Below are 23,504 nucleotides of genomic sequence, written 5' to 3'. Positions count from 1 at the left end.
TTTCTGTTCCCAGACACAGGGTCACTGCAGCACGCACAAAGCAACCCCTGTTCTTCCTCCGCCCTCCCATTAGCTCCAGAACCAAAGCATTAAAAAAAGGTGTAAGAAGAGGTAGTGAGAACTCACAGAGAGGAATTTAAAGGGCAGAAAGACCTAAGAAAAACCTCAAAGGAGGAACATGCTCAAAGAAAAACTAAACAATTACTAAACATTTTGGTCATGGTGTACATGTCATTGAGCTCGTCCCTGGCGCCAGTATTCAAAGGGTCAGTATTCAAAACCAGTAACTTCAATATCTGAAAAAAATCTACTACAACACATGCTCATTACTTGTCATGTGTGACTGTGTGAAACAGCACAGCAGGGGCTCACAAGCAAGCATGAAGCCCTACAGCATTGCTGAACTCCCAGCTTGTGTTTTTCTAAATGGGAAAAGCCCACGGGAAGGTTCTGCACAGCTTCAGTGGCTCCAAGTAGCTCAGCCACAACTTGATCTGGTAGTTTAAATTATGTTCCTTTCTTATGATGCAAAGATTAGAGCTTAATGCTCACTTGGTCTGCCCCAATAACAGTTTCCTATAAAGGAATTGGTGTAACAGTACCCTCAGAGTTCTGACAGTGACAGTTGTTTTGCAGAAATAAAATAAAAATCTGTGGAAACTGGGCATCCAGAGCTATCAACAGTGAGATACAATACTATCTTGATTTTTAATTAGGAGACTCAGTCTGTAACACTGGACTTCCTAATCTAGGTCCACAGATGCTGAAGAGGGTGGAAATGGTATGATATGAGGACTCCAAACCAGCTTTGTGTAAGGTATATTTAGCCCATAAAGCATGGCAGCTTTCAGCAAATAAAATACAGATGCTCCTTCTATAACCTTTCTTCTGAAATATCAACCAGTGCTGCATCCAAGCCATTTCTGAGTGCTGTGTTCTGATACAAGACAAAACAAGACCTCTAGTTTTGTCATAATCCTCTGTGCAAGGGAGAAAAAAGCCAGACATCCAACACCATAACATCCCTAGAGCATGAACTTCTGCAGGCAAATCATATTAATCCCAATACTGAAATAACCTTCACAGAAGGGGATCTGTGTAATCAGCTAAGATGCACTCTTGTGCAGAGTAATGCAACCATGCATCTCTCAAATGTATTTCATCAGAGTGAAGATGCTTAAGGTGAAGTGAAAAAGGGCTGTGCTGCAAATATTTTTCTTAAACACTAAATGAATTAATTATCTAATAATACTGGTTCACTGGGTGCTTAAGAAAAACTATGTTGCTAATTGCTGAGGAGCAGAACTCTTTTTAATGGCTTTTTGTACTACTATTTTCACTGCAGAAAACCACCAACATTCTGAGACTGCAGACCTCAGGGAAGGCTTGCAGCACAAAACCCTCTAACTTGCATGTCTAAAGGGACCATAAGAATCAGTTCATTGATTCCTGCAACATTATGGTTAGCTAGTACTAGTTCCCATCCAAGCCAAGACTGGAGCACCCATTGATGCATTATGAGCATATAAGAAACTTTTTCATCCAGTACCACAGTTGTAATGTCTCAGACCCCAGGAAAGGAGGCAGTAACACAGCTTGTTTGGGCATTCAATGATTTGATTAACTAGTACTTAAAACAGTCCCCAGGGCACAGGCTACAAACCAGAGACAGGAATATGGTTGGAAACTCACATGTGAAGGAAAGAGCACCGAATTCTTAATTTCTTTCCACTCAGCAGGGACTTTTTCATTCTCCTCCTAGCACCTTCACACAGATTTTACTGCCTCCAAGCAGAGAAGGATGCCTGCTTACCCAGCCAGCTGCACCAGCGTGTCCTGTACACCTTGCACACAGCTTTTCTGTGCAGTGTAGCTAAAAAGCACTCAGTGAAATCCTACTCCACTGTTACACAGGGTAACAAAAAGGAGAATTAATCCCAGTCAGAGTGAGTGACATTTATGCATTATTAAGGAAAATGGAAAGCCAGCTTTCCTGTATCAACTGTGCTCTGAATATGCAAAAACGCTCCTAAGGGTTTGAATCAGCACTAATAGGGTTTGTTGATACTACTGAATTCTGCAGAGTCTTGAACTTTTGTTAAAGGACCTTTTCTTCCCCTTTTTAAAAATGCAAGGCACTATAAATACAGTAAAACAAGCAGAGCATTTAAGACAAAGGAAAGCACAAATGCGGACGAAGCTCAGCAAAACGAGACAAACCTAATTACAAAAAAATAAAAAAGGAAGAACTTATGTCTTACTGAGGCAAGTGTCGAAAGTCTTCTGAATACTGTTCATATTTGTAGTTCACAACATGCCACTGGGAATTGTAGTATTTACAAGCCTAAAGAGAAAAAACACAAACAACAGAATTACTACAACTATTTAGACTCAGGAAGACTAGGGAACTAAGAAAAATCTGAGGGAGTCCTTTGTGCTGAAGAACATCTTTTTCATAGCTGGGTGCACAAATCTTGAAGAAAGCCAGTCATATGTTTCCACATTTTAAAGCACAATTTCCTTTTCAAACCAACTGCACTGAATCACACAAGATGGAAGAGGGGGTTGATAGCAATCCAACACGCTTTACTGATTCCCATCTAATCTGTCAGAAGAATCATTAAATTCTATCACTACTGCCTCAAAAGACCTAGTGTAGGTCTGACTTTCCCCATGGACATTAACTATTTTTTGTACACACTGTGTTCTATTACCTTACCCTTCCACTGCAAATGAATTTGCTCTACTCCTTTCATCCCCCCTTGTTAGAGCACAAGTCCTCTACTTCTTGTTCTGCCCTTAAGGTCTGACCTTTAACTTCTTAACAACATGCAAGTAGATATTACTAGCACTATCACTTCCCACAACAGTCTCATTCCCCCTTCCACACTGAATTTCCTTGGTAATCTCCATCTCCTTGTAGTTTTTCTTTCCTAAAAAACTTCTTGCTAGTTTTGCATTTTTTTGAAACTGTTCCTAATATATCCATCTTCTTTAAACAAGGGGACCAGACCTAAGCAAAGACCACAGTGAAAGCCTTGGCTATGCTGCCAAGTAGACCAGAATAAGTGTGGGATTTACTTGGTGCAGAACTTTAACCAATGCAGTTAAATATAAAATGACATTTTTAAAGGCAACAACATATGTGAAAAAGGTACAGTTCAACACCTACAACCTGAAAAATAACACGTTATAATTTCCAGGAATTCATGTTACAAATGTGTAAGATGGCACAAGATCGTAAAATGCAAACTGGTAGCGGTACAGCGTGCTAAAAATTTACCCCACAATTGTATTATTTTCTCTCCACATTCCACATGAACATTTGCACCAGCCCACAGAAAGAAATAGAGGTATCAAGCCTAAAGCCTATCAGTAGAAGCTGCTGTCCAAGAGAAAAGGAGGCACATAAGGAAAGAAAATGGTGGAGATCTACAGTAGACAAAGAAGCAGGAGCATGGGAAGGACTCTGGGTTGGGAAGAGGAAAGACGTTCTCACAGACGGGTAAGGAAAGGATGAGACTCCACGAGGCAAAGAGAATGGAATAAAGGATAGATCAAAGATATTTAAATACCAAAAGCTACACAGGGAAAGCAGAAGAAAAGGCACCAAAGGGACAAGCTAAATTAGTAATCTTTCAGTGGAGTATTCCCTCTCTTCCCTGCCAGCCTCTCCTGAAGCTCTCCTAGGAGTCATTGCCTGCACAGTGATCTCTGCCTCTGAGGGACACAGAGGGATGATTACTGAGCCTGGCTGAAAACGTAGAGGTGGTGCTTTATAAATTACTCAGCACTGCTGAGTAACTCCTGTTGCTCCTTCTAAATCTTGCAGAAAACATTCAGAGTACGTAGCCACAAGTTTGTTTAGGAAGTCATCTAGGTGTGGTCAGAGGATCCTGTGACAGCTGTATTTGATTTAGACTATGGAAAAGGCAGCAGGGAAAGGAGTGCACATTTCTAGGCAATCCTCTCCCAGCCCAAGCCCAAGCTGAACCATTCAGACCAAAGGCAGCTGCAGTGAACACATTCCATGTGGATCCTGCATCTGCTTCATGGTCTGCCATAAACCCTCACTGTCTTACAGGATGAAAAATCAAGTGTGACCATTAGACAAGATAAAATAATCACAATTTCCCTGAGAATGGACATAATACTCTAGCATTACAGCTGACTGACTCTGCACCTTGCAGTGTCAGGTCCAAAGGCCACCCCAGAAAGCTGGGTTCCTACACCACTTCAACACTGATCACACCTTGCCTTTCAACAGGGAGAGAAAAACAAAAATAAACACAAAAAATTCCCAAATGAACAAAACCAGCCTAAATCCCCCCACCTTTCCCTTGTGTAAATCTTCATAAAATGACTTGGAAACACTTGTATTTGTTTTAACCTAAATTTTTATTAAAGCTATACAAAACATACCCTGTTAAACCTCAGCCAATGCCAAGCTTATTCATTGACTGTTGTGAGGATGAGCACAGACCCTCCAATTCACACTTCACTTGCTTTCTTTCTGGCAAATGTAAACCAACTAAGCCTTTCACAGAAGGGCCACTTTTTCCCTGTGGTACTTCCATTACTAAGTATTCTACTTAACAGATGCAATTAAAACCCACAGAGAATTCTCAAGGCAGGCTTTTATTACAAACATTCTAGGCTGATGTGTTCAAAACAACAGTTGTGAATAACACAGAGAGCAGGCCACAGGATTTTAGCTTACAACTATAAAGGTTTATTGTGCTCCTCCAAGAAAAAGCTAATCCAAACAAAAACCAAAGGGGACAAACAGTACATTCAAGTATCATACAGTAAATTCACCAAAAGCAAGCCAATTCAGTCAAACAGCTAATGCTATTCTTCACCTAGCTTGTTCCAGTTAACCATTCTAAACTAGATCTAGCTCAGAAAACCCCCCCAAAAGTTACAGCATTTTCTCTTCAGAATATGCCAACTAAAAATTGAATACTTCTGCTGACAGTACTGACTTTTAATAATTTTTTTGTTGTTGTTTTTATTGGAAATTATTACTGGAAATCTAGTTTTAGTGATGAGGAAAAAGACTTGCAAATCTGATCTGAGGAGCAGGAAAAGCCTTTCTAGAGGCAGACATTGTACCAGGAGGTCAGAGCTGGCTCCAACTGGTCCTGGCAAAGAGCAGAGGCCCCAGTGCAGAGGGTGCTGAGCCCAAGTGGGGGAGGAAAAATATAAATGGAGAAATGGGAGTTTGGGGAGGTGGGAGGGTTGGCACATGTTTGCATGAACTTGAACTACTGCATTGTTGACCAGGAAAGCTGCACGGCCCATTCCCAAGGGCCCTGTCAAATTCAGGTAATTTGGTTTTTTTTTTTTCCTTAGGCTTAATTTTTCCTTAGAGAGACAGCCAATCCTGCAAGCTTTTTCCACTTGTGACTTCTTAGTTCTGGTGATGACAGCATGATGGCTACCACAATGAAGATGACACTTTAAAAAGATTTACACTCATAAGTAAGGCAAATGAATCTTTTGGAAAACTTTAAAAACAAAAAAATCCACCAAAAAACAAAACAAAACAAAAACAAACCAAACAAAAAACCAAAAAAACAAAAAACCAAAACCCAAAAGAGAATGGAAACTGATAGAAAAACACAACTGAAGCAAACAATTTCAAACATTTGAAAGCAACTTCCCTGCTTATATGTTCTCTGTGACAGTGCCAGGTATGTAACCTGTGAAAATACAGACACACTTATGGAAAAAAAAGTAATTTGTGGAGCAACTGGGCTCCTTGCAGAGAACCTGCACAGGGAGAGCAATCCTGCTACCTCACTCACCCTTGGAGAGTGGCTCTTTCTGAGGTGGGAAGTAGATCTTGAACAAGAAAGGGAAAAGCTGTGCAAGAGCTTAGGAACAGAAAGCAAAGCCCTTCCAGAGGTGGATTTGGCCACAGTGCTCAAGGGGAAACTGCAGAAGGAGTTCTGTGCTCTGCCCCATGACAGGCATGGCCTTGCTCATCAAGTCTCTCTCCTTCCTGGGACCTCTGCTGCAACAACCCAAGGCAGTGTGTGGGGATTTGGGAAGGTGCTGTTGATCACCTGGCTTGGAACTCAGCCCTCCACCCCACACCCACCCCTGCTCACTTACACCCATGACAAGCACAGCAGCTTCACAACCAGCTGCTGGCAACACAGACCTTCATTTTGGGGCTCTCAAAGCCATTTACAAACAACCATAATCCACACATTATCAGAATCCTCAGTGATACAGCAGTGGAACAAACCAAAACATTAAAACCTACTATTATGTTGAAGTGTTAAGCATTTTTTAAAAGCATTTACCTCTTGTGCTATGAAAAGACCCACTGTCCTTTATTAAAGTATATCATTGTCTTGTTGCTACAGTCCTTTAAAATACTTAGAATTTGAAGCATTTAGGTTTTGAAGTTGGGGAAATACACACTGTGATGAGCAATAATAAAACTTCCTTTGTGACCTTTCTCAACAGGAGTTCCCATTTTAATCTGTCTCCTGAAGACAAATGCAGATTAGCCTGGCATTGCAAAAGCCTCAGAAGTCAACTGTATGGACACGTATGTTTAATGAAACACATGTTTAGTAATTAATTACAGATCCTGTAGACACAAACAGCAAAATGTCTCGTAAAAAAAAATACCCCAGGGGAACGGCAAGGGCTCTAAAAACTTCCTAAGAGAGACAAATCCAACTTTCATAAGTTAAGAGGATGCCAGGTACTGTAGTACAGCAGACAAAATGAACTATATCATCCAAATGAAATTTCTATATTCTTGCCCTGTTATTTCATTTTGATGTCATGCTTTCCAACCAGTATTGTCCCTACTGCTCTAACAATGAAGGGTGAGGACTACAATTACATGCAAAACCGAAAAGAAGCCAGCAATGGGGTGCAGGAAATTTCAGTTTCAGCTCTCCCTAGCAAGCTCATTTCTTCATTGTCCACAATTTTAAGAATAATTTCCCTAACTTAAACCATCACAATCAGACAGCAAACAGGGACTCACTAAACAGGCTTAAGTAACGCTGTTTGTGCAGAGTGCCATTGGTACCCTCACTGGATGCCCTGGCAGATTCCAGATGCTACACACAGAACATGCTGAGGGCACACATAACATTAATAACTTTCCTCAGTCTTTTTCCAACAGGTTGCAATTAACATTTCATTCATACAAATAAAAGCACACCAACAGCACGCACGTGTGGGTACGGTCTGTGCACACATCTGTTCTGAAAATACTGACTTGATTTGGGCCATTGTGGGACTAAATATGTTGCAAGTACACAGCCTAAATTCCTCAAACTAAATATCAGGAACAGCATGGCCAGGGATTCTGCCCCTGTGCTCAGCCCTGGGGAGGCCACAGCTTGAGTCCTGTGTCCAGTTCTGGGCCCCTCAGCTCAGGAAGGAGATTGAGGTGCTGGAGCAGGTCCAGAGAAGAGCAAGGAGGCTGTGAAGGGATCCAGCACAAGTCCTGTGAGGAAGGGCTGAGGGAGCTGGGGGTGTTGAGGCTGGAGAAGAGGAGGCTCAGGGGAGACCTCATCACTCTCTACAACTCCCTGAAAGGAGGTTGGAGCCAGGGGTGGGGGTCGGTCTCTTTTCCCAGGCAACTCTCAGCAAGACAAGAGGGCACAAGAGGTCTCAAGTTGTGCCAGGGGAGGTTTAGGTTGGACGTTAGAAAGAATTTCTTTATGGAGAGGGTGATCAGACATTGGAATGGGCTGCCCAGGGAAGGGGTGGATTCTCCATCCCTGGAGATATTTCAAAAGAGCCTGGATGTGGCACTCAGTGCCATGGGCTGGGAACCACGGGGGGAGTGGATCAAGGGTTGGACTTGATGATCTCTGAGGTCCCTTCCAACCCAGCCAATTCTATGATTCTTTGATAACTTTGAATTGCACTCTCCCCTTGTATTTCCAAATGAAATGTGGGAAAAATCCCAAAGGTTGCTAATTAGATTTGCGTATTTCAGAACATCCAATCAGCAAAGGTAGATATTAGGAATATCCTCACTGTCTACAATCATTTTATTTTGTTTCTTGTGGAGTGAATGTTTCTGTTTGTCAAAATTATGGAGCAAAAGGACAGTATTAGCATAAATACATGCATCAGAGTCTTTGATGGGAGAAAAATACAGAATTCAGTCAGAAATGGCACAATAGAGTAGTGAGGAATACTTAGAAAAAAATAAACACTGAGGACAATTTTATTCTGGCTTTAAAAGTTTCTGGAAACATCTCTTTTCTTGGAACCTAATTTAGTTACTCAAACTCCTCCTGCCTAAAAATAGTTAAAGTGGAATCTCCGCAAAGGAAATATCCTAAAATGACTGCAGGTGTAGGAATGATCAACTAAGTATTACCTTTTGAATATACCTAAAAAAGTATAAATAAATAATGGAACCCCAATATTAATCAATCATAAGATGCAAAATATCCATTCTTTTTGCATCCTAAGGAAAATATTTACTTGTCACAGGAGTATTTATTTATCCAAGTCATCTTAATTTCACTTTTTAAATTTTTCATTTTACAGTTTCAGTTAGCAGACAGGAAAAAGTTAGACATCCTATTTAAAGTCAATTCTACTTCACCCATTACCACAACACATTTGAGCATCACCAACAATAAAAGTTTTTGGTTACTGAGGAATCTAAAAGCAGAATTAAGAGAATTAGACAAACAGAGGCACAAACCTCCCACTACATGTGGCAGCATCCAATGCTATGCATACTGAAAGCTTTCCTCAGTAACATAACCCTCATCTTTCTTCATCTGGCTTGCCAGCTCTTTTGCATCCATAAACCAATATTGCACAGGCAGCCAAGGCATGCTGGTGTGTCTCTAAGTGCTGATTGTTATTGGTTTAACAATGGGAATCTGGTCCAATTCCCAATGTGTCATATGGATGGATTTTGCTAAAGGCTGGGGAAAAAAAAAAAAAAAAAAAAATGATTCCTGAAGAACTGAAGCAACGTAAGAGTTAGAAGGGTAAGTAAAGCCTTCCTGCTGTCAGCAGTAGGAAACAATCACCCAGGGGAGAGACAGACACGGTTTTAAGGCATTATCAGAGAGTTCTGACAACCTTTTTAAATGACCTAGCAGTACCTTACAGACAAGACCATCTGAACAACACCAAACGATCAGAAAGATTAGACAGGAGGCCATGGATCTGAGCACTTCCAATAGTTTCAGTACCTTATCCTCACCCTGTGCCACATGAAGAAAATAAGTTTCACCTTCAGCAGCCAACCCTTCATTTGTAGTTAACTGACTTGCTCCATGTCTTCATGCTGAAATTTGCTATTTTGAGGTAGTGAAACATGTACATTGATGGTCAGAGGCAGCTCTTACCACTTTTGGGGACCACCAGATGGATTCAGTGAGATGAAGCTGTTCATTGCCTTTCTTTACCTTCATCAACAGTCTGATCAGGAATTAGGCATTTAACCCTGGGCTCTAACAAGCTCAGTTGACCAAAAGATAGTACAGTATGCACAAGATGGGTGCCTTCAGTGTTCATGGTGCCATGGTATATTTGAAGAGAGAGAGAACTCCTTCACTGAATAAAGTGCTGGCTTTTTCAGAGCTCCAGAAGGGAAATGAATGCCACAAACTCCACTTCTGCACATCTATCCAGAAGTGCTGCACACCAGCCTGGGACACAGCAGACTGCTGCTGGGTCAGTAGATTTTGGTACCATTGCTGCAGTGGAATACAATCACAGGTCTTCACAGCACCTCGAATTCATTTTACTTTATTTTGGACTAGAAACCGTTCTCTTCCTGGAGTGTAATTTATTTTATATATATATAGCTTTTGGCTTTGTAGCAAAATGGAACATATGCATTATAACTTTTAAAGTAGGCCTTCTCCCTGCTACTATTTCATTCACAGGCTTAGTTCTGTAGTAGTGTTTTTTTCCACTGCTTTAATACTCTCTCCCCTCCCTTTGTCTCACCAGTATTGCAGAGCAAGCTAATAGGTGTGCTCAGTATGTATTTTGCCAGGTTGTCATCAGTATCCTCTTGGAGTACTCGGCTCTAATGATTCCCAGACACTGTACTATGTTCCATTTTTAGACCTAAAGCCATGAGCACAGTGCTTGTCTTGCAACTTGTGGAACCTTAATATAAAAAGCAGACCCTGAAGTGCTGAAAGGGCAGTGAGCCTTCTGGGAAAGTAGATAATTCCACAAGCTATGCTATCTTTTAACCCTACTGTCAGATTAAAAAAAACCAGCAAAGTTCAGGCAATGTGAGCCAGGAAGTTGTTTCTGCTCTTTCTAGACCTGTTGGAAAGAAACAGGGCCAACCCTGTAAAATTTATCATGTTGCAAACAATTCAACAGCCTTGTTTCTACCTTATCTTGGATTTTCTTTTTTCTGTTCTCTATGTTTGTTTGCAACTGCCTTTTCTTTACAAATTATCATGCAGTTATACTGCATATGAAATAGCCCAAAGTAAAACAAAAATAATTCATCCTAAACTGGAAAAAAAAGGCACAGGACACACACATTACAGGTTAATTTTAGGTGACTGGAATGAAATTCTTTAGAGAAACTGGTTGAAAATGTGATTTGATAAATCTGTTTTGCTAATGCAAACGCTGAGCTATACTTTACATCTCTAGTGAAAGATTCAGGGATCCATCCAAAGTAAATTCCTTTGAAATGTGCAGCCAACACCTCCATTGTCCTTCAGAGTGATAAAACCAGTGACAACCTGAAATATTGCTGAAGTAACAGGAAAAGCAATCTTCCAGAATCCAAGATCATGAATGGAAACAACAGAATATAGGTTTCTTTTGAAAGTAGAGCAATTAATTGCTCCCAGTGGGGCTCTGCAATGGAAGAACTTGGCTCCACTTTCTACCAGGAAAGTAGAAGAAACTAAGTACTGACAATAGAATCCCCTACATGGGGCTACTTCTCAGAGAGATATAATATACACCTCTGAAGAGGAAAAATTGCTTGAAATAACTCTACCAGTCTAAAAAAGTGTCAAATAGTTATATTTTTAAAAAAAATAACAATATTTTCAAGTGCATTTAAATCACCAAACATAAGCACTTGTGTAAAAGTATTGACATCAATACTGATGGACTAGTAGTGAGAGGGAATGCAGCTGGAAAACAGTAAAATGAGAAGCTGATTCAGAGAATTCGTAATTTTTCTAGATACAAACATTGAGAAGAGACACCTGAATATATGCTGTTTAACCTCCCTGCACTTTCTGTCCACCTGAAATTCAAACCTGATTCAAATCACCTAAGCAATATTAAAAGAAAAAACATGTTCATTATGATCATAGCAAGCCTCCCCCAAACCCCTGGTTTTATTTAAAGGATATAAACACAAGATATTTACCTCTTTAACAAATAAATTTTCTGCCTTTTGTTCTGCATCTTCAGGTACAGAAGGATACAATGTCCTGATTTCCAGTGAAATTGTATCTGTCTGACAAGAAACAAACAAACAACAAAAAGAAAATTAGTCAGTGACAGAACAGCAGTTTTGTCTCATGAAGAGGTTAAGAACCTTACTAGGGCTTGCATTTTTCAGTTTGTCACACAGCCAATACACATCCACACCAACAACTACAACCCAGCTCCAGCCCACACAACCTATTCAATATTATCAGCTAAAGCATTAATTACAAGCAAGAGCAGTGTTTGAATAGATTTCTGGGAACAAAGCTGTTCCAAGCAAACTTGCTTCAGTGTCTGACATTTCTGATAAAAAGTCACCAAAAGTCCTCCTTACAGCCTCTCCCAGAAAGAGAAGCCAAATCCCCCAGTGTTACTTGCTTCCTCCACTGCCCTTCTGCACCTCACGTCTTTTCAGCACAGAATGTGGAAACAGAACTAGAAGCTTTGACTCTTTTGGAAGGAGAAGAGCCCTCCCAGGAAGCTGTGAAAGGACCCCCAGAGGACAGCTTGATAGGCAGAAAGTGGATGTGGGCAACAGGTTCTCAGTGGGGCATTTCCACCCGTGGGCAGAGCAGGACTGACGTGGGACTCCTGACTCTGCCTGCAACCTCCCTTCCAGGCTCAACAGAACCTGCAGAAATGAAGCCATCAAGCTGGCTTGTCAAGGCCCCACAGCAGGAAACCACACAGAAAAGTGGATCTCCAGAAGGTCCCCACAAGGACCCAAAATTCCCTTCGTTCTCGGAAAACCAAGGAGAGGCCAGGGCCCCCAGCAGTGATCCCCTGTGGAACCCAGGGCCTCCATGCTGAGGGAAGGAAGGCAAGGCAACCACTTTGCCAAAGTCACACAAGAAGCAGCTTGGGGACATTTTTCATCAATCCACAGATGTGCAAGATGTCTCATTTGAGACATCCACAGATGTCTCATTTTCTCTGGCATAAGAGAAGAAAACAAGACTCGTTTCTGGCATAAGAGGAGAAAACAAACAAACCAAGCCCCAGAAGACCAGACTATGCTCTCAGTTACAATGGAGTAACTCAATCACTCCACACGTAGGACTAAAGTCAACACAAATGTGGTTTCTCAAGCTCATTCTCTCTTCCATTACAGAGAGAGAGGAAGGCCTCTGCCATCCAACTGGTTTAGAAGGAAGAACAGTGATTTACTAATGCCATGAAGCAGCCTGCAGTACCTACTGTGCTCCTGGAGGATCTCCTCCCAGTTCCCAGATTCAAACTAACAAGTGATGTTTTTTTTCTCTTCAAATTGAAGCACTCATACTCTTAGTGACAACTGCTTGGAAATTCTTGACTGCCCTTTGCACCTTACACAGACCATACTGATTTCCCCCCCATCACTTTCCATATGAGTAATTATGAAGGAAAGGCAGATGCAAACATCATGAAATTCTCCAAATTTTTTTCTCTGTCATGTGGATAGCTCAGGATACAAAGCAAATAAAACACTGGGCTTCCACAAATAATGGTGGTGTCGCATGGACTCCAAAAAGTGATAAGACCCCTGTTGTTCTGACAAATTCAATGCAGTTTCCTAAATGCAGGTTCCTGGTCTCTCTCCAGCTGTATTACCAAAGCCTGCATGCAGTGGAGATTTACACAACACTTAGTGTATGAGTTAAAGAGAGAACAGATGGAGAAGTATGAATTTTCAGGTGACATTTAGTAATAGTGAAGATACCTAAATCCTTGATCACTTAGGAACTTCCCAGCAGCATTCAGAGTCTTTGGAACACATTTCATTACTTTTACAGCACAAATATGTGACATTTTAAGACCTTTTATTACGCGGCCCTGAAAAGATGCAATCCCTGAGCAGAGCTGAAAATCCACAGGTGCCTCCAAGGCATTCTTGCCCAGGCTGAGGTGCTGGTGCCACCAGCAGCCCCAAATCACACACACACGGTCCTGCCACGATCTCTCCCTGTTGCTGCACATCAGCTGCTGATGCCAGACCCAGGCAGCCACCACAAGAGGCATGTGATGTACTCTGTGCCTTGTACTGACCCTGCTGGGATGGTGATTAAGCTGCAGAGAGACCCCGAGTTTCTGCTGCTTGGCCATAAAAAAGTTTATCTGCCCCATGTGTTATGCAGAAGATAGTTTCCAGTTTGGTTTTTTTTTATTATTTAAGACAGACAGTAAGCCAAATTTTTACCAAATATAACGCTGTCAACTGATAACAATACTGACCAAGACAGCTTACATAATGGATGCCTTGTGCCTCCCTTCCTTTACATGGCTTGTCAAAAGATGTGTAGCTGAACAAGACACACAGCTTAAGTCACTGTTCTGCCTGCAGGATGCTCCCCCACTGTCCTCCAACAAGGCTGCACTTGAAAGATGGAAACATGGCTGTGCAAATCAGGTAACATCAGGACTGTTGTGCTTGCAGAATTTGCCAAAGAATATCACAGGTTTCTACAGGGAGAACTGGGACATGGAAAGTCTTGTTATATTTAAAGTTATATTGAAAAGTCTAGTTGTTATATTGAAAGTCTAGTTATATTTGAAGTCTAGTTATATTTAAGCTTGTTCAAAAAACTACAAAGCACTTCCCTTCTGAGAATTAGTTATGTTCAACCACTTAGCTGCAGAAGCCTTGCCACAAAAACACTTCCTGTTTGTAGTTTATTACTTACAAGCTTAAATGCTCTTAAAGGTAATTCACCACAACTTTTTCAGTTAAAAAAACAACTAGATTTCAACAGCAGACTAAGTGCTTCTAAAAGGGTCATCAGAAATAAAGGATTTAATTTACAGAATTCAGTATTTACAGATGTGCTTTGAACGCAGCCTAATTTTCTAAAGTTAAAACAATCATAGCAATGGTCTGTTCAAACCAGAAGCAAACTATCACTGTTATGCACACAAACCCTGATAATCAAATAATGCAGGTATCAGCCTAAACCATGAAAATCTCTAAGTCTTCTGAATTATTTTTAAAATTTATTTTATATAAATATCCTATATCCAACTATAATTTCTGGAATTCAGCCAGACTGTCTCATTTGCATAAAATGTTGGCTCCAGGTGCTTGATTAGTCATAAGGTGCCATTTAATTAAGTGCTGCTCTCCCTTGCTACATCAACCTTGTACAGTGAAAGCCACAAGTTCATATTGCTCCTTATCAACAATTGATTAGGAACAATGTTCTCAGACAGTGTCTACGTCCCACAGACACGGGGAGTTGAGTATATGAAAATGGAGTTCAAACTCCATTAGCCATTTCAATCATTTTGGCTCTGAAGCTATTCTAATAGCTTTTAGGCTGAAAGCATGTAACCAGTGGTTAAATCTTTAGACAGATGCATCAAACCCCATTATATTTACTTCCTGAAAAGGCAGCCCCCTTCTAAAAGGCCAAACCACAGCTGGGCAGACACATTCCTGTCTGTCAGTGCTTACATTCAGTCTCTCTAAAGAGAAGCTGCTCGGCTCTATTTTAATCCAAATAAACTGATTTACATTATAAAAAATATGTAACCAATTAGTCCAAATTAAAAAGTAGGATAAGATGCAACTTTGCTCTACAAATACCAACAGGCAAATGCTGTCACTATTCAGGCTCCTGGCAGGCTGATGTCTGCTACCCCAATGTGGATCTCACCGGGGAGGCAAGGCAAGGGGGCAGAACAAAAGAAAAGGGAGCACTGAGCACATTTAAAGGACAAATTTTGCCCCACCACTCACCGAATGACAGTCAGTGCAAGAGGCTATGCCACAGTATTTGCTTCCCTGACTCTCTAAACAGCTGGAATGCTTCCCTCTAAGTGCAGATACCTCTCACTTTCCTGCTCCTCCCCACCGATGCAAACTTGCATGTCAAGGATGTCCATATCCCATTAGTCATGAGATTCATGGACTCAGTGTCTGCTCCTCTAACAATGAGCAGATACTCCCTATCACATGGGAAAGTGGGAGATAAATCATGTGGTGTTGAAAATAACCCATGATCTCACCACTGAAACTTCAGATCTCAGAAATGACACTCAGGTTTATGGGGTTATTTCCAAGGAGGCTCTGATTCCTCCACTTAGCACTGCCCTATGGCACACCTTCTCTCTTCCATGTGAGAGGAAATGTTGCTGTCTATTCTTGCCCTCTCTCCTTAAAGGTGCATCTTGTAAACTTCTGCATCCAAAGGAACAACTTTTGTCCCCGCACAGCTTTTAGATATCAGAGGTTTCGCAATCTGAAAAATAGAGAGATCTGGGCTCTTCCTTCAGAGCTGAAAAGCAGAGAAGCCTGAAACCAGTCACACCTGCAGTGCTAGAGAGAATCAGTCTAGGAAAGTCCAAGTTCCACTTTTCAAACTGAAAAAAATAGTATATCAAGAAAGGAGAAGAAAAACTTCATGACTCAGAGACTTTAACATGCTTTTATACCATATTAAACTGAAGCATTTATTAATATTTTCAGCTGCCTTCTTATGGCAGTAACTTAAATTCAGATAACATTGTTAACATATATTTAGTTACTAAAACTCCACACCAGCAAAAAGGTGCTGAGCTTGGCACTGAGAGAGGGATTCCACTTAAGACTGGAGATCCTGGAGAGATTTGAAAAGAGAGCTGAGGGTTCAGTGAATTTTCTAAGGATTGTGATGAAGAAAGGATGAAAAAAATCTCACTAAAGGATACAGCAAGCATTTTGCTTGTGTACATTAGAAGCAGACGTACAAATGTATGACAACAAAACTGTGCAAGACTAAGATGTAAAAAGTTAAAGGTGAGGGAGACCCATCTTGAGATAGTTGTGAACACTTCTTTCACGGCCTACTTTCCACTACACGTAGGTGAAAAGTGAGAAATAGCAATGTCAGACAGCAGTTGTTCCAGTTGACAGGGCAGACTGTGGCCAGGTCTGGGAAAGAGAAAGTGAAGGAAAGGTAACCCAGTGGTGAAAATGCAAACCCATCAGCACTGCCACCAAGCACTCAGTTTTATGAGCTCAACAGGAGCTCATAAAATCACCTCCCACTTACTACCACCAAGAAGCCAAGTGCCAGGTTGTATTCACGCGACAGGGAGCTCCTGTGAAACTGTGCACATCTTTCCTCTACACAGTTCCTGTATTGCTGCAGAAATTTCCAGTGGCCCTTAATTCACAGCACAGCAATGGAAGGGCAATTTGTCCACAGGATCCAAGAGCAGACGAAAAATGAAACAGAGCTGACACACTTTTTTTCCAAAGGGAAATTGGACTTGAGGCAGACAGAAGCAGAGTTAGCAAGCAAGGCATTGCTAGGTAAACAAGAAGCAGAAGTGATGTCAACCAATTTTTTTTTCTTTAAATGTTTATTAAAGAGTTACAGAAAAGTGAAACAGCTTTTCCCTGACTGAAGTAAAATCAAAGAATGTGATGAATACATCTTGTGTTCTACTGCTGAGATGCAGGGAAACGGAGGAATACAGTCTATCAGGTTCAGATTGCTATCAAGAATTCTTTGCTGTCCACAGACTTCATGCTGGAATTGGCCAACAGTGGTCCTGTGAGAGTAACTGCATTATTTTTTAAATACATTCAGAAAGAAAGCAATCATCAGAGAAATGAGACAAAAAAGAAGCTGTCATGATAATCAACACGTATTTGATGCATGTGGTGAATTCTACAGATACAGAAAAGGGAAATCATTATCAAAAGCAGTATTTTTCTCACGTGTTCACTACCCCAGCTAAATCTTTTGGTGGAGTTTCTCTCTGAAGAGGCTTTTGCTCACAGGACATGCTAACACATGGGCCCAAACTGGGGCTGCATCAACGCTGAGCCACCAAGTCTGAAGCAAATGTAATCATTAGGAGTCAAAAAAATCATGTCCACCATTTCCTGGGGCATTATCACATTAAATAACACTCAGAGCCAGCCTGAGCACCCCCTAATTCAGTCAGACATGGATTACTTTCTACTCAAATGGCTGACCCAGACTTTCGTATCCAGGTGATATTTCAGCAGGAAGGAGCAGGGCTATAAATAGATGCTCCACAACTGAAATGTCTGTCTGCTACAACAGCTCTGCAGTCCTGCTTGGTGGCACAGGCTCCTGTTACTGCAGCTGACTTCAACAAAAGGTAAAGAAGAAAGAGGTTTATTGCAAACCCTACTTATCATCACTGCCTCTGCTCTTCTGTGGGTACAGGCCACCTCTGCAATGAGAATACTTCTCTCATCTGTCTTAATCTTTCCTTCCTCTTCTTTTCTTAGTTAAATAGATTATGCAGAACAGTTGCAAAGCATAAAGCAGAGGAAACAAAACAGAAGTAGCTACTAGAAGACAGCCAGCTGCTGCTCAAAATGAAATGAAAATATGGATATGAAAATATGGTTTGGTTGCCAGAGGTCTTGAGCAGCAGGACATGATTCTTTTTTCACTGAGAGGGTTTGCTCCACTGACTTGAGCTCAGATACTCTAAATCAAGGGGCTCAGGGGCCTTGTGACAGCACACAGTATGTCTTGTCAGCTTTATAATGCTAAATTTCTATTTCATAAATTCACAAACGTGCAAAACGGATAAAGGAATTAACACTGCAGAGGAAATCCATTCTGTTTAGTTTTCTCTCAATCCCATGAGCACATTAACTCAGTTAATGCCACCAAGGAAATGGAGCCATTTAGTAAAACAAAGCAGTCGATTAGATTAAGCTGCCCCCACAGGACAGTAGCAGTGCCACGAGCTGATGGGAAGGGCCCTCATACAGCAGTTAAAATTGTTCACAAATTGAAATCTATTTCCATTAGAGAACGCCTATTCATCAAAAGCTAAATCTTTTACAAAGACTGGTTGATTTTTAAGAAGTTGCTGTAAGATGCAGGCAATCTGCCAGCTCCCTTGCCTGGCACACACCTCTTCTTCAGCTGCCCAGCAGGCAGCCCCTGCCCTCCTGAGCTGCCCCATCAATGCTGCAATGACTTGCTGCTGCCTTGGACTTCAGGTTCTCAGTTTCTTTGCTGCTTTCAAGGAGAAGCAATGGAGAACTCCACAGCTGCAGGTTCCAGCATCTGCCACTTGTCAGCATCCCACCAGGAGAGCCTGCCTCAGCCCTGGAGACTCTGCACCCCCCCATCACTCAGGATGCTCTCAAATCCTACTCGAGAAGAGCTTAAGACACCCCAAAAACCAAACAAAAATCAATTCTGTTTGTATTTATCTTTCTCATGCAAACTAACATCAGCAATAGAACAGCTTCAAAACAGGTCACAGTCACCTTCTGACTTGGAGCAGAAGGCCAGGAATCACGGGCTGCCTGATTCTAGCAGCTAAGGATATTACACAGAATAGGATCAGAAAGACTGGATCTAAGTTACAGAAATGTGTGTTTTATAATAGCAGGGAGAGATCCCAGCACTGGCCAGACTACCAGTGTGCTGAGCAAACAGGCAAGTAAAGTCTACATTACAGAATAACATGTTTTCTGAGTTCCTGAAATATATTTGTAGGCAACCAGAGCTTCAAGCTTTATCTAGACCTGAACAGTAAATTAACTCATATTCAAATCTCAGGGAAAAAAATAAAGTGAAATGGGTGGGAGGGAAGTAAGGCATTATGCTTAAATTCAGAAAAATCTTAGAGGGCTCTTAGGCAACTTTTGACTCTCCCTCTAGTAATGGAGATAAAACAAGCAAATGAACAGAAAAGCCTAAGAGAAAGAGTAACATATATTTGCATTGTACTTACTGAAAAATCATCATCGGGGAATAATATCAGATCCTTAAATGGGTTATCCCCAATATTTTTTTCAATTTCTGTGATAACAGCTTCATAATCCAAAGGCTCCAAGAGTCTGGGCTTTTCCTGCTGTGGGAATGAAAAAAAAAAAAAAAAAAAAAAAAAAAAAGAGAAAAGATCAGGCACTGTCTCTTCCTCCCTCTTCAAAACCTAAGATCTGATGCATTTTTCTTTTTTATACCAAAGTATGAATAACTTCTTCCCCCCCCCCCCCGATTTTCCCAGCTTGCTGAAGAAGAGCTGGGCCAGCTTTAACAATTACTCTTGATCTGATAACTCAGGAGAAATCAGCCAGCTCATTACAGAAACCCAAACCAACACAATGACTTGCCTGTCATTTTCAGAAACAGTTTCTGTCTCTGCAAATGCATGTAGGCAAATAGACACAATTAGGACTGAACACAGATATGACTTTGAGCTAACACATTTTAGAATAAGTAACACACTTATTTCTTCACTGTCTTACACAGTTCCACCTCTTGAACTGCAGGTAGCTTGTCAGCACACTACACAGTTTTACCTGGTAATAATCCAAGGTTATTCTCCTGTAATAAACTATCTGGCACTCAACCCCATAGCTTCCCTTATCAGAAATTGGATTAGCACCACTGTAACAGTACTACTCTTGCCCCCAAAAGCAGTAAAGTAACAAAGCACCGTAGGAACAACCAAACAAAAATAAAGCCACACAGTTTCAAAATACAGCCCAAAAATAGAAGAAAAGCCCATATGACATGCTGGAATACATTACACAAATTAAGAGTCCTACACTGAAGTGACAACATTTGCTTAATTCAAAGATTTAAGCATCAGAAAGAGTAAATGAGAAAGGGCAAGATACCTGCCAGAAGGAATAGAAAAATAGCTAATGAGAGAGAAAAAGACAGGAGTGGGAAGCAAATACAGAAAGACTTCTTTGGTCTGATGCAATGACAGATCTTAACCAAGTTGTACTTCATCCACTGTTCTTACACTGTGCTATCCAGAACAACAAAAAGTTTCCCTAGTTTCATCTTCCCTAAAGAAAAACCACGGTGGATTGGAAAAGTAAGTTTTCCTGTCTCCATAAAACAAATTTCTCCAGTGGACAATCTCATGATTCATCATTAAATTATACATATATACAACCCTCACGTGTGGTCTATCGTACATATAGGAGTCTAAATATATAAATCTATTCCTCTTTTGACTTTGTCCTAGAGAGTTCCTGTTTTCTTCATTAATTGCAATCATCTGAAGACTTTCCCCTCAGCCCTTGCAAATACTGTTTCCCTTATAAAGCTCCAAACTCCCTTTGGTACCAAATGCATCTATAGAAAATATAATTAAGTATCAGTAAAACACCCACACAAAATAGATTAAAATGCACACCTTCCTAGGAAGTTTTTCAATTGGTTAAGCACTTATGATAGAATCACAGAATACCTCATGACCTCTTGCAGATCACCTACTCCAACCCATGCTCAAAGCAGGACAAGTTGGATGAGGCTGCTTGGGAATTTGCTCAGATGACTCTGGAAACCCTCCAAGGAGGAAGATGCAACTTAGAAAGTAAGAGCTGTTCCTTCAACAGCTCAGTCTGTAAAGTCTCGTGTTGGTCTATTAATTCTCTTAGCCCCATTTGCCAGCTTAAGAGCTAATAAACTTGTAAAAATCATTAGTATTTAGCATTGCAGACCAAATGCACTGAGACATTAAGGACTTGTGGGAAAAAAAAATGGAGAAGATCAACACAGAGCAGTAATAAATACAACTTTTTTCAATGCTCCTTCCAAGGAAACCTGGTTCGTGAATGTTGATGTGGGATGAAAGGAAAGAAGGAGAAGCAGTACTTGACCTGTCTAAATATGGTGTATCTTTAACAATTAACTCCCAGAAAATCACTAAAAGATCTGTCTGTATGAATAAAATAGAAAAGAATTCTGACACACAGCTACTGTGCTGCATTCCTTCCTGAATTAATTGTACAAGAACAGTTGTCTGTCTTGCCTTAGAGATATGAAAGGGAGATTGCATTTTAAATAAAACTTGGGACTGTCTAACAGAAAAAACCCCAAACTTACCTAGAAGAAAACCACTGTACAATTCAAAAGGCCCAAACTGGAAAAAGCAACTTGTAGTTTAAGGACTGTATATACCAGTGTGTGATGTTCAGGTAAGACAAGACACCCTGCTAGGGCATAAAACACTTCATATTTAGCCAGCCATGCTACCTTAGACTGTCCCAAGCTCATATTTGGCCCTGGTCAGGACCAGTAGACACAGTAATATCCAGTCCTCTTCAGAAATACCAAGGCTGAGGAGCAGCTGCAGTCTTTAGTGAGGTTTCAGTCTGCCATTTGCTGAAAGTGGTTCCCCAAAGAAATGTAATGGGCTCATCCAACTATCTCATCATGCACAGCTCACTCTCATTCTCTATTACATTATGTTGAGTCACCACAGTGCCCTTTAGTCACAGGCTCTATGAGGGACTTTTTTCACTCTCCTTCATTAAATCCACCATTGTGCATGTTTGTTAAATGTCCCTATAGGGACAGAAACCTCAAGGAGTTAAAACACAAATGCAATAGTGAGAGTACCACATCTGCTGTACTACTCAACTTGGAAATGTTCTCTCAGTCCAACTTAAGCAGAAAACAAGCTTCCACTGAAGGTAACAAACTGTTACCTTCAGTAGCAAAACTTCACAGCAACCACTTGCAAGAAAATTCAAAGTGAAAAAACACGTGCAGTGACAGTTATGAGGTACAAATGTTTCACTGAAGCAGTTTTTCTGCATAGGAGTTTCACTAAAACATGTAAGGTTTCTGCAGAAAGTCTGTGACATTGACTACAATGAGAAGTCTTCCATTCTGAAACAGATACTGTTAGGCCAATGGTTTTGCAAAAATACCAACCTTTAGTAAGTCAGAGATGCCACTGAAACCATAAATGTCCCCTCTTCAAAACCAGAGAAGTGTCAACACAATATTAATCTAGTCCAGATGGTCCTTGGAAGTATTGTGAATGTTAGCTTTCAAAATCTCTTAAAAAACAAAGTAAGCAAATGACATAAGTAGCCACCTTCCTATTGAAATCACAGACCAACAAAAAGCTGGGGGAATCCCACAAACCTTGGGACTTCTCTTGAAATATGGGGGAATCCCACAAAAACCTGCCATTTTTAGGTTCTGTACCCCAGTGGAAACTACCCTTCCTACTGGGGCTGGCATTCTTCCCCCCTGGAAATCCCTGCAAGGTTGGGGTGAGCACAGCCAAATCTCCTTCAAAATGAACACATTCAGATGCAGGTGGAGGCAGGGTAGGCCTCTTCAGGAACTGGCAGGACTCATAAAGCCACTCCTGATAGCTGAAACACTCGGGGGGGGGAAAACTTCTTGACAGCTGCAGGGTCATTTCCGTGACACCAGAGTGCAACTTGAGAAAACCCTAAAGCAGAGGAACACAGTGAGTGCATGAGCATCCCTGTTCCCACAGCACCAGTTCTGTGCTGCAGAGGGCATGGTCTGGTGGAAACATTTTAACAGATGTTCATTGAGAAGTCTTAGAAGAAAGTTTACACATCCAAAATGTAAATAACTGCAAGCAGATGTGACACTACCAAAATTATTGTAAAACTTTGCAGTGAAGAACTGCAATGTTTATGATCCTGTTTTTCTATTGTGCAAAGACAACTGTCATTCTTCCTTCTATGGCACTGAAGCAAAATCCTGTATAAAATACAATATGGTTTTATGCCAACTCCCATAGATCAGGGATGCAAATAACAGCCCATCCTCCTCTGTACACTGACTGCAGAGATAACTTAGTCCATTCCCTGACAGTGAAATAAATACAATGCCTCTCTTTATCAGTTCTGCATGTTCTTAGAAACCTTAAAGCATGGACACCACCCTTTGTAGAGCCACTCCTTTGGACTTGGCAAGCTGAGCACTGCCATGCTTAGTTTTGCATTTGTGTTGGGAAGTGGCAGCTGGTTTTGTTAGCAGTTTCTCTCTCCTAAGCACAGAATGGCTGCTCAGTTTTCTCATCACAAGCAGACAGAAGCAGCAGTGTTGGGATTAGCAAATTTCTCCCCGCAAGCTCTAGCACAGATTTGTAAATGAGAAGGGCTGATTTAAAGCTAATTTAATAAGCATAGTGCTGCCTCTTCTCAATTTAACTTGTCTGCTCTTTTTGGAAACAGACCAACCTAGCAATCTGTGCCAAGATCAAATTATGCTGGCTTGGATTTTTATAATGCTTTTTATATTCTCTATCTCAAGTGAGTAATCAATTACATTTAGCTGCACTGAAATGGTTCTGAATACTTGTAGTAA

At 41.0% G+C, this 23,504-nt stretch overlaps 1 protein-coding gene across 8 annotated transcripts in view; it reads right to left on the bottom strand.

Annotated features, from left to right (window-relative positions):
- The window catches only part of DOCK10 (dedicator of cytokinesis 10), a 155,276-nt gene that overhangs the window by 77,871 nt on the left and 53,901 nt on the right, over window positions 1-23,504 (bottom strand). For 7 of the 8 annotated variants that reach the window (XM_071751790.1, XM_071751788.1, XM_071751789.1 and 4 more), the window contains exons 2-4: window positions 19,135-19,254; window positions 11,378-11,467; window positions 2,262-2,344 (exon numbers count right to left, since the gene is read on the bottom strand). In XM_071751790.1, the coding sequence (XP_071607891.1) occupies window positions 2,262-2,344; window positions 11,378-11,467; window positions 19,135-19,254 (293 nt within the window). The remainder of the gene's footprint in view (window positions 1-2,261; window positions 2,345-11,377; window positions 11,468-19,134; window positions 19,255-23,504) is intronic. The other variant, XM_071751784.1, reaches the window with a different exon arrangement.

The sequence above is a fragment of the Heliangelus exortis genome, chromosome 9 (assembly GCF_036169615.1).
Source record: "Heliangelus exortis chromosome 9, bHelExo1.hap1, whole genome shotgun sequence".
NCBI classification, from domain to species: Eukaryota; Metazoa; Chordata; class Aves; order Apodiformes; family Trochilidae; genus Heliangelus; species Heliangelus exortis.
The sequence above is the reverse complement of the archived record's forward strand: the minus strand, read 5'-3'. Positions and strand labels throughout refer to the sequence as shown.